The sequence below is a fragment of the Centruroides sculpturatus genome, unplaced genomic scaffold (assembly GCF_000671375.1).
Source record: "Centruroides sculpturatus isolate CEXI.00-Female unplaced genomic scaffold, Cexi_2.0 scaffold595, whole genome shotgun sequence".
Lineage (NCBI taxonomy): Eukaryota > Metazoa > Arthropoda > Arachnida > Scorpiones > Buthidae > Centruroides > Centruroides sculpturatus.
The window spans coordinates 482,669-495,460 of NW_019384912.1; the positions used below are offsets into that span (position 1 = coordinate 482,669).

At 24.5% G+C, this 12,792-nt stretch overlaps 1 protein-coding gene across 1 annotated transcript in view; it reads right to left on the reverse strand.

The window, feature by feature from the left end:
- The window catches only part of LOC111631661 (ribosomal protein S6 kinase 2 beta-like), a 38,868-nt gene extending 29,488 nt beyond the window's left edge, over positions 1-9,380 (reverse strand). Inside the window, exons 1-4 of the mRNA XM_023375959.1 lie at positions 9,214-9,380; positions 5,941-6,022; positions 2,473-2,553; positions 1,239-1,318 (exon numbers count right to left, since the gene is read on the reverse strand). Coding sequence (XP_023231727.1) covers positions 1,239-1,318; positions 2,473-2,553; positions 5,941-6,022; positions 9,214-9,345 — 375 coding nt within the window. The 5' untranslated portion in view covers positions 9,346-9,380. The remainder of the gene's footprint in view (positions 1-1,238; positions 1,319-2,472; positions 2,554-5,940; positions 6,023-9,213) is intronic.
- Between the last annotated feature and the right edge of the window lie 3,412 nt (positions 9,381-12,792).

Consider the following 12,792-nt stretch of genomic DNA (forward strand, 5'->3'; position numbering starts at 1 on the left):
TATATATAATATATATATATATAATATTCATTGAAATCTTAAGCAAATACTTTTAATGCAGAAGCCATTAAAATGTCAGTGATTTCATCTATATATAACCAATAACAACTTTCTAAAAATGCATTTATTAATATAATAAAATAAAATTTTCTCAAAATATATATAACTTTAAAGCTTAATAATTAATTACATCCATTAAAAAAAAAATCAATACAAAACTAATTAACATTTATTAATAATTTTTATTAATTTTCATTACATATAATTTGAATTTTAAACAAATTAAAACAACCTAATTTGTCACCAACTTAAGCTTATATACTAAAGCTTATATTAGCCATTTATTTTCATTTTTAATGAACATTTATAATAATAAATAAAATTAATATAATAAACAATTAACATTGTTTAAATAAACAATCGATTCTTGCTAAATATAATGCATTAAGTAAGTAACTTTAATAGGATCGACGTCCTAGAGATAAGATAAACATTATTCGAATAGATTTAGCATTCGGTGAGGAATGACAGCAATGTCGAGAATGCCAAGCTTCGGTTTTAGATATGCCCGAAAGGAATAAAATGTCATTAAGGTCAAGAGTCGAGCTAGATGTCATAAGGTTCAAAAAGGAATATCTCGTCACCAGAAATAAATTTGTCACATATTCCACCAGGATGCAATCAACTTTTAATGTGGAATTAACTACTATTTGAAGTTATTAATGTATTTAAATACAATTTTCATACATAGTATGATTTATTTAATACTGTTAATGATAATTAAGCTCTATTTAGTTATCATTATAATGAAAATTAAAAATTATTCCACTGAGAAAAATGTATATGAATTACAAAGAACTTAACGAATAAAAGCTTATTAAATAATAAGTAGAATATATTCTATATTAATGCAGAAATATGTATAGAAGACACTCAAATATTTCTATTTTATATTCAAATAACGTAGAAAATTTAATACTTAATTTCTTAAAATTATTTTTACATTTAATTTAATTTTATATAATATAAATAGATGATATGGCTCTCCAATAGGCATTCCAATGGAGGATGCAGCTCTTGTGCATTTTTGATAGGCAATATATGGCTCTTATTGTGTCAAGCTTGGCTATCCCTGGTATATACCACATTTTCTCAATTTTAAGTAGCACNGATCATTTTATTTATAATTTATCAGAAGAAAACAGAAAGAAGCAATATCCATAAAAAAATTCTCTTACTTCTTTACTAAGTCTTGTGAATAAATCTCCACCTTTTAAAAAATCTAAGATGAGATATAATTTTCCTTCAGTTTGAAAAGCTGAAAATAAAAATAAATAAATAAAAAATTCTTAAATTTCTTTCTCTTTAAAGTACATACAACTTAATTAAATAATTAAGTTTTTAATTAATAATTTAAAGAACATCTATTCAAAATATTTTTTAATGCCACTAGCAAAATTAAAGTGACTGAATCTACTAATAAACATGTTTTCAAAATTAGCTTAAAAACTTCCATAATTGGGTGCAATTTGAAAAAAATTGTAGACCTATAAATTCCCACTGTCGTCCATATCCATCCGCCTGTCTTTCCCCAATCCCGAGAAAACAGTTAGATGAAAGATGAGACCAGATATGGAATTCTTAGGGGGAGATCCCAGTTTTTCCCCGAAAGGTGTTAGATAGATGACCGGCATGACTCTATTATTAAAGGAAAAGTACGATGTACAGTGGTAAGCCACTACTAATTTGAGGTGGAGAGCATATATTTTAAATTAAATAAATTTAATATATGGTTAAAAATTGCAGCCCAGCATTGTGATGATGTCACAATAAATAATTGCTCATTTATATATAATTTACTACTTTGTAAATATATTGCCTCACAACAAAAACGATTAGTATGTTCACTTTGTATTTTATCATAACTATAGCTTCAATATTCCTTCAAATGCTCACAAATTGATGTTTAAATCGAATTTTATTTTAATTAATTAAATTTCTAAAACTAACAAACAATTTTAGTTTCTTGTATATTTCTATATAAGTTATATCCCATGACAGAGAATATGGTATAACCAGAATAGAGTTTTATTTTTTAACAAAAATTTAATTACTTTTAAAAATCTATTTAATATTGAAGAGAAATAATATTATTTCAGTTGTTTAAGAATTTCTCTTCACTTACACCAATCTAATTAATATATAAATATTCTCTGTTGTCAGTATAATTACAATTTCCACCCACATATGAAAACAATTTAATAAAATATATTGATTTTTATAGCTCTTGTGCTATTAAATTTCACAAATGTGTCTTTATCAAGATATAAAATTGAATAACAAAGTAAAGAACAAAATTAGAAATGATAAAATGCGTCCTAAAAATTATAAATACTAGAGTCGTATTTAAGCAACAATTGTATGTCGGCTCGTAATTTTACGCATCAATTTACATTTAAAAAAGCGTCTTACCATATTGGAGTTTAACAATGAAAGGATGACTGACTTCGGCCAAAATGTCTCTCTCCATTTTTGTTCTCATTCTATCCCGAACTAAATAAATAAATAAATAAATATCAAACTTATAAAAATTGTGCTTAAGTTTTAACATTATTGTTTAAAATAAACATTATTATTCATGTAGTTTTAATTATATATATACATTATATTACTTGAATCTTTATAATACAGTACAAATCTACTTTATTATGCATTATAATAAACTACTTTAAATATATATGAATACTTTTCCATACATTTATTTCGAATCATGTTTATCAAATAAATTCATGTTTATGAATGAATATACACATTAAACTTAAGTATAATATATTTATATATGGAAATTAATGTCTTTTATTTTGTGATAAGTATTCATGCTACAATACATTAAATTTTCTCAATGTATAGCTTTTAGTAAAATCGATAAAAATGCAATATAATATCTCGAAAGACTGAGAAGGAAGCGGATCCTTAATTTACAAGAACTCTAGTAAACACCAGTAATTGAGACCTGTGGAGAGATTCCGTTAATAAAATGCAATCTTTCGTGGTAGGATGTGAGAAGAAGGAAGAAGATAATACAAAAGTAATCAAAAGACGGCCAAGAATGCTTTAATTACTTTAATAATTATATTATCGCTTGGTAAGTTCTTTTGCTATTTAAAGCAATGACTTATTCAAAGAATATTAATTTTGACAAAGACTTTAAAAATATTTTAAAGTTTAAATAAACAAGCTGCCATTCAACATTTGTCTCAGCTACATACATTTTTAATACTACTATACATTTATTATTATTTACTCATTCTTTTTCTCACATTAGATGACATTTACAACATTTCTCCTAAGGGAAAAAGATTAAGACATATAACAAGTTTTTTCCCATCAATAAGTAAATATTTTTTCCTTCAACAGGAAAATTTTTAATTTAGATTTATAAAAATCCACTCCATTTCTCTAATGTAATTAAATGAAAACAAGAATGGAGATAAAAACAATCTCTAATACTCTTGTTTTTTTCTTTTTTTTCCTCCTTTTGAAAGTTACGAGCCACTCTCTTTCATTAACGCCACCAAATATTTACTTTCGGATAATCTCGAATCAAACACGTCGTAAACGGCAACAATCAAATTATTATTAAAAGTAACTATCATAAACTTAAAATATTTAGTTATGATAATTAGTTAAAAAGCTTTTAGTAAATATAATGAGTTTACAATTAGATAAATGATTATCATCTCATTATGAATATAATGAAAAAGTAAACAAATGATAAACAATTTATGAAATTAAAAACTGTAATAAAAATGAATATAAATTTCAATATCATTATTCAAAGCACACTTATTATCTGACAAATTTGTTTGTGTGTAGTTTATTCTTGTCAGTTATGTTGCCATAGCAACTAGACTTGTTTTCCACTGAACTTTCACTTTTTTTTCCCCCTGTAACTGTGTAATTAGAATCAAGCTAAAAACAGTAAAAAAAAAAAAAAAAAAAAGTGTTTCTTTACTTCTTTATTAGAAACTCTTCTTATACAAATATAAACAGACAGAAAATTGCAAACAGAGAATTGGTCAATAATATTGCTTATCAAAGATTTACACAAAATTAATATGGATATTTTGTAAATAATTCAATTAAAAAAATACATAAAATTTATCAAGATTAGCAAGTTACAGATTGTGAAGTGCTTAATTAAATGAGTAAAAGACAAATCAAAAATTCTTGGAAAATTAAATTGCTTAAATATACTTTATAACATTAAAATCAAAAATTAGATCTAAGTTAGAATGTTTTGATGGTCCAAATCACAGTTTTGCCTAACATTCACTTAAGAGTTAATCCACACAATTGATAATTTGTGTCATTAGAATACAATTTCCAGACTTAATCTATTTACAGAAAAGATACATTAATACTTTAACGTATAATTAAAAGTAAACAATCATACAAAATAGTAACTTGCCCAGTCCTTTAATGTAGATTCTGTGACTGCAGAAGGAGGTAAGTTGATCGTCGATAAATTATCATTTTTTAATCAAAAACTGAAGTTTAAATTATGGAAAATGTATTCAAAAACAGGTAAATTTATGTTCACAAAAATGTCTTTCATTATAAAGAAGGATTCTTCTCATCCTTAGATGCTACTCAAACACTTATCTAGGATCTAGGACTTAGCATTTATCAAGGAGGTTCCCATTTTTAGAATAGAATAAGAAACTCCTCAACAAACATTTCATTTGGTCTTATATTTGTAATTGGCAACTTCCTTAACAGCAGTTTACAAGGAATTAAAGTATGGCAATCAATGAGAATTAATAAGAAACTACAAAAATACAAGAAATTGATTCAAAAAACTTAAAAATCACTGTAGTATGATTATCATTAGTTATACATGTGATATACTGGGCTGTATCACTTCAATTTAAATCATTTTTCCCCTAAACTCCCATCAATTCAAGATACAGTAATCTTGTTTTTAAATATCCAAGCCACTATTTTTTACTTCATACATCTATATTGCTCGATGATAGAATTTATATACAATTCTTTATTATATTTCAAATTGCAGTAGATTATTTATAAAACACTGTTTACAATAAATTCAAAACTCATTATTTATGAAAAAATTTAAAAAATTATATATATATATTGTTAATTAAAATAATTCATTAATTAATTGTTATACAAGTTTCATAATAATTAATATACACAGAGGAAAAGATATTTTTATTGTTGCCAATTTTTAAATCACAATTTTATTTTTACATTCTATTTTAATAAATAATAAACTTACGTAATTTTCTAGTTAAAAAGTATAGTTTTATTTCTAAATTCATAATTTATTATCTACATAATGAATAATACTAATTATATATACATATATTATACAACTATTGCTAATGAAGATTGTATAAAAATACTTCACTAAAGTATTATTATTATTATTTAGTAAAAATATAATTTTGATATCTACAAATAAATCCTTTTCTTATGATAAAATCAAGAATAAATTTTATCTTTGCAAGCATCTTCATATTTTTTTCCTCTAATTCCAATTGCAGATATCAACATATTTTCTTTCCAATTTGATTTTCACCTTAATTAAATTCACAAAGGAGAAGAGACATGACTTAATAGTTTTTACGTAAAACATTTCTAAAACTGCGTAAATGCTAATCATATCTTTGCATTAAAGTAGAATAAAACTTTAACATTTCAATATTTATAAAACTAAAAGATAAAAATATCTTATTTTCAATATTAATATCAAAATGTAGCGAAAGAAATCAAATAAATATAAACTGAAAAATTTTTATAAAATGCATAAAAAATAAATAATATATTCTTTATAATAATAAATACTTTACTATTCCATTTTCATAAACACTTATAAAATATTTAATATATTTTTTCTGAAAGAAAATAACTAACCTTTCAACGTAGCTTTCTTCAATACTTTCATTGCGTATAGAGTACCGCTATCAGGACCCGTAACCTTTTTCACTAAAAAAACCTACAATTCCGGAATTAGAGAAAAAAAAAATTATCGGTCAAGAATTTATTTTTTTTAGTTTTATAATATTTAATTTATTCGTTAGAAGTATAGATAAAGTATTTATAATATGAAAAAAAAAGGAATTTACTAATGCACTACTAAGTAGTTAAAAGTAACGAAAGTAAAGTACTATTAATAATTCTTTATTTCCAAAATCTTACAACTTCATAAAACTTTCAGAACATTTTTTGGATTGCCCAAATCCTTCTTTGGAAAACAACAGTAACAAAAAATAAAACAGTCCTTTCACTAAAAGAAAAGAACAGAAACTTATTTTTAAGTCGCAATTCTTTTCTGTTACTGCTTTTTAGTCTGTCGATGCCATAAGACTATTATTATTATTAATTGAGTTTTACTATAATTTAAGGGAATTAAATGCTTAAAAACTTTTTAAATAATTAGAACCTTTATCTGTAAAGTTATAATTATATTGGAGTATGGGCAGAGGAAAAAATAGATTGCCGTTTGCATTAATTATTCAGAACGGTACAGGATGCCTCGTGATCACGGTTGACATTTACAGATAATTTTTTTAGCTGTTTATTGGGTCAAATAAATAGTTTTTTTTTTTTCTTTCTTTCTTGCTATTTTCAAATGAAAAAATAAACTTGAATTTGTTGTTTGTTCATTGAAAAAAATTATTTTAAACTTTTGACAAATGTACAAACTAACAAAACCAATTTCTTTACACTGATATTCATTTACATACAACTTAATTAAACTTTCAATAAGCAAAAAAATACAGTAGTTTTTTTTATCAATATAACAAGAGGATAAAAACCTTTAAAATTTTAATTGTAGTCTCCCATCTTCTTTTTTAAACGAAAACACAGAAGTTAAAATTTAATTTTTACTTAATTCTTTCAATCTATTGGTCTTCATCAAACTAACTGCATTAAACAGAACCAAACAACTAACAAGTTCTTTTTATTTTGTTAACTGTTTGATTTCTATTATTGTAGTTACTCTGACGAAGACAATATAGAAGTTAAACGACTGAAGTAAAAAGTTAAATTTGATTTATTCTTTAATTATTCCAAATTAATTTTTGAAAGAAATATAATATGCAAGGAAAATTTATTAACTATTCCTCACAACACCACATTAAATAAATGTTTGGTATAGTAAATTTAAAGTTATTTAATGCCTTATATGTATCAAACACTCAATGCATAGTTTTAGGTTTTTTGATTAAACATGTGTAGATTAGTTTCATCCCATTTTCACAGAGATAGAAGACATTTTTACAATGATAACCTGCTTTGTCAGAACTGTACATACGAAGCATGACATTCCAGAATTATTAATCAGATTCTATAAAAGTCATTCAAAATTTAATTAAAGTATTTAAGCTACAAATAATACGTAAAATCATTAAAACTTCTAGAGCTAGATTGTACTGTACATTTTATAATTTTTATTAATTACTTTCACTAAGAAGTCTAGCTAAATAGCTCGTAGACAAAGTAACAAAAATACAAATACAGTATTTATGTTCAACAAAATTCACTCAGCAACTAAACTACACAACACCTTAAGTTGCAGAGAAAAATTTATTGACACATAATAACATTTTAATAAATTTTTCTCAGCAACTTAAGGCATTGTGGCATAATCAATATTTATATTTTAGTAAAGAAAAAACTTGCATTTAATATATTTAGAATTTTCTAAAAATAAATAAATCAAATAAAATCAACATTCAACTTATATATATATATATATTTTTTTTTTTCTTTATATGTAACAGTAAGTGTTGTTATATAAACCCCGCTGAGTTTTCCCAAGTGTCTTTGATGAAACTGAAAGACATTAATGACATTACTTTAAATTGATATAGTTAGAATGTCTGATTTCACCAACTTAAAAAACTTAAATTTACATATANTTAAATACAATTTTCATACATAGTATGATTTATTTAATACTGTTAATGATAATTAAGCTCTATTTAGTTATCATTATAATGAAAATTAAAAATTATTCCACTGAGAAAAATGTATATGAATTACAAAGAACTTAACGAATAAAAGCTTATTAAATAATAAGTAGAATATATTCTATATTAATGCAGAAATATGTATAGAAGACACTCAAATATTTCTATTTTATATTCAAATAACGTAGAAAATTTAATACTTAATTTCTTAAAATTATTTTTACATTTAATTTAATTTTATATAAACTTTTAAACAATTATTTTGTAAATTCTGTTAAAACTCTCTTGTTTTAGTAATAAAGAGGAATACTTGAAAAGCATTTATCTTTCTTAAACTTAGATTTGATTCAATTTTTAACTAACATCATTAATTGATTAAAAAAAATACATATATTTAAAAATTAACTGTTATAAAAAAGTACTTAATTTTAAAAAATAATGACATTTACTTACAAAAATCTCAAAGTAACAATTGATTTTTTAAAAATTTGAAGTAAATTAATTCAATTTATTTTAATTTATAATGACGTTCAGCATGTAAGAAATTAATTTGATAAATTAAAAAAGAAAATAACACTTTAAATGGTATTAATAATTTTGTTTTTAAATTTTAATTAATTATTTTTATAGGTAACTATTAAATTTATTTTTCAGATATTGTTTATAATTAAAATTACGTAGCGAACGTACTATAATATTCCTATTATTTTATAATTAGGGGATGTAAGAGAGAGAATTAATTCTCATTAATAATAACAATAAATCTTTTACTACAAAAAGTAATGAATATTTTGCTTGCAAGCAATAGTCTGTTTGGGTTAATCCTGTGTAAGAAGCGATTTCAATTCTCAAATGGAACAACAAATCTTATATATTACATATTAATAATCTCCATGTCTGAAGTATTTTTCAACTGACATTTAGAACTGAATGATAAAAACCATTCAAGTGTTCAGTTTTGATAATTCCATCACCCAAATATTATTTGGGAAGACTTAGGAGTCTTTCCGATTTACGTAGGATAAAATTACTTACATAAACAATCGATATTGAAATATGTGAATGAACAAAATTATTTTTAAAATGTTTATTTAATAAAAGTTATAAATTATAATCATTTAATTTAATTATACAAAAAATACTTTATATTAAATAATAGTTTTATTAATTAAATTTGGACAATAATAGATGACATTTAAAGCATTCTGACCTTTCCAAATGAACCTTGACCTAGCACTTGAAGCAATTTAAACTGACTTGGATCGGCTCTCGGGTGGCCTTCCTTCGTGATATTAGTGACTTCGATTTCATGAACTCCTTCGATGTTGTCGGAATTTTCCATTTCCACATTCTATAAAAGTGTATTCTCAAAATGTATTGACAGATTTAGAATCTAAATTTGAACTAAAAATATTATAAATAAATAAATTCTCCAATCAAAATAGAAATAGTTAAGTTATTTTCTTACAAATACATTACAAATTAATATATTTTAATTAAGCACAGAATGCTTTTTCATGTTTTTATTCCTAAAAAATGTATATTTAAAGTGGCATTTTAATTTGGTGCTTATCTTTACATTAAATAAATGTATGAATGAAATCTTTTAATTAATTAAAACAACAATTAGAAAATTAAATAATCATACAAATGAATACGAGTGTTAATTTGATAATCAAAGTTCAAATTACTTATTTGCTTTTATTATTATTGAAAAGATCATAGAACTCATTATTTAAGACAATAGAATAATTCTGAATAAATTTAAGGTTTTAAACAATGCAGAATATATTTAACACTCCTGTACATAATATTTTCTTGAATTATTTGTTTTCCTCTCTTAAGTCCCATTTCTTCTGTAATCCTTATGTTATATCATTGTCTACTTGTTAATCAATAAACCAAGCCAAACTAAGTATCCATAATAATTTTTTCTCACTAAAGTAAGCAAGGAAACATCCGTCTACAGTTTCTTAAGTAATTTCACTCTATGCCTCTACTTTTTTTTTATCTATCAAGATTTAATGCCTTTGTCTTGGAAAGACGTTATCAGACTTTTCCTATTGTATCCAAAATAAATAAAAGAATTTTTTCTTATAACAGAAATATTAAAGGTGGAGGGCAGATGTTCGTGCCCATCATTCTAGCCCTAAGCATGGTTGAGACTACTGCAGTGATCTGTCCCGAAAACAGGTCAGTCAGAGAGTTTAACTGGTCCGATATATATTCCAAATGATAATGCAGGTGTCCTAAGGCAAGCTTGGTGAGGACAAACTTTGCATAGAGCAAAACTTTTCATAAATATAGTAATTTATAACAATAATTAATACTTTTATTGCTTAAATTAAAATTTGGTTGCTTAAATGTTTAATTAATTGTTACAAATGAAACTCCAGTTATGCCAAAAATGTAGCAGACAATCTTAAAAATATTTAACAGCTCAAATTTTTCTTTTAAATTATTTATGCTCCATCTTTACGAGCATAAATTAATTCAATCTAAATATCTGTAAATACCAGAATATTTTTGAGTTACGCTTTAGGCTAAATTTTAATTAATTAAATGTATAAAATTAAATTTGACCTAACGATAAGTTATGCCTGCAAAAATTTGACCTAACGATAAGCCTGCAAAAAATGATCAATAATTAGAAATAATTTTGAACTTAAACAATTTAAAAAATCCCGACAGAAACAAAATTCTAAATTCAAACTTATTTCTAATTATTCATCTTTACACAAGATGGCAGCATCCTATCCTAAGACCAAATTTTTACAATTAATTAATTTAAAAAATTAGATTAAATATTGCCAAAAAGAATCTGGTGGTTAAAGTTTACATTTAGCTAATTTTAGGCCTTAGTTATATTGTATATATTTAAATATTGTGCTTCTGCAGATACAAAAAATGATGAAATTATCTAAAAAGTTAAATAATATATATCAAATTTATGATTTAATGATATTAATGTACTTCCAAGAGCTATTATTGATTTTTAAAATTAACATATAAGAGCAGAAACTGTATAATAACTAACTTTCAGAATTTAAAATAACACTTGATTTGAAAAATTTTGCAATTTCAACAATAAGTATTATTTAAATTATGTAAAAAAAAACTGTAAATAAATTAAAGTTTTAATGAAATTCATAATAAAAAGTCTTTTGTTCTTTCTCACACCTCAGGAAATAACAGTTTTATGGCAGAGTTGACCTTTACTTAGAGGTTACTTGTCCATTACAAAACTTCTCTCCGGTGACAGTATATGTAAAAAATATAATATATATTTGATAAAATTGCCAGGACAGTAACTGTAAATTCACAAAAAATAGAACAAAATAAGACTTTCTATTGTATAGCCTTTATTTCTGTAAATTTATGCTTACTATCCTGGCAATTTTATCAAATACAATTCTTGTTTGAGGTAGCACATCTCTGTGCCAATTTCAGAGGTAAACAATAGTGGTGCTAAATCAAAGTTGACCCAAATCATTAAGGAATAACAGCATTATTAAGTCCTTGGCATAAGAGGATAAGAGCATACAGTTTTGAGTCCAGATTGTATTCTCATAAATTTTTATGGGTGATTTTGACCCAGATATGTCAGTCTGTCTCATCCCTCACCACCTGATGATAAAAAACAAAAACTCAATGTTTCTAAATTCAAACTATTAGGGAGACTGTGATGATAAAGAGTAAAAGAGAAACCAAAAGTTAGATTGACTGTGATCATTAAGAGAGGATCTTTTAGTACTCACAGGGCATAAAAAATTGGATAGTTATAAAATTAATCATCATAATTATTATAACTAGAACTTTTATTCACAAGATTTTTGTTTAATCAATATGCTGGTACTTATGACTTTTAATGGGAAAATTTATTGTGTACAAAGTGTGAAAGGTAAAGTGGAAGATGGGAGGAGACACTCCCACCTCCCAAATTCGACCACAGTTAGAAATCAAAAGCCGACATAAGAGGTGTTGAAAAAACGTTTTATCCTTAAGTAACTGGCACTTATAATCCCCTAAGCTCTTGATTTTTGTCCAGTCTAATAACTAGGAAGTTTAATATAAAAATTTTCATAATTCCCTTTAAAATGAGCAATTATTTATTGTGACATCACAATGCTGGGCTGCAATTTTTAATCATATTTTTAACTTATTTAACTTAAAAACATATCTTCTCCATCTCAAATTAGTGATGGCTTACCCCTGTACATCATACTTTTCTGTTAACAATAGAGTTGTGCCTTGTATCTCTCTAACACCTTTCAGGGGAGGAGTTTTGTACTGAAATAATGTGACTTCTGGTTTGCATCAGAAGTTCATATATAGTTAATCGGAACTCCTATCCTTAAGGTTTCCACATCTGGTCTCATCTTTCGTCTATCTAACACCATTCTTGAGATTAAGGAAAGACAGACAGACAACAGTGGAAATTTATAGGTCTACAATTTTTTCAAATTGCAGTCCAATTTACTTAAGATTAGAATTACCATTTTTATATATTTTTACACCATACCTAATCAAGTCAAATAAAGAAATTTTATTTTAAAAAATAAGTTTATTTTAAATATATATTCGAAGCACTTTGCTATTACATTTCTATCACATTCTTCACTGAAAAAAAAATAAAATTAATCACTTCTTTATAAGTGGATAATTGATTAAAAGCACTCAAGTTAATCTTTCATTTTTCATTATTCTTTCTTTACTTGCCTATTTTTTAGTTTCTTATGTTTATAAAGTGCTTATAATGTTGATGTAGTAGTCATTTAAATTTTTTAAT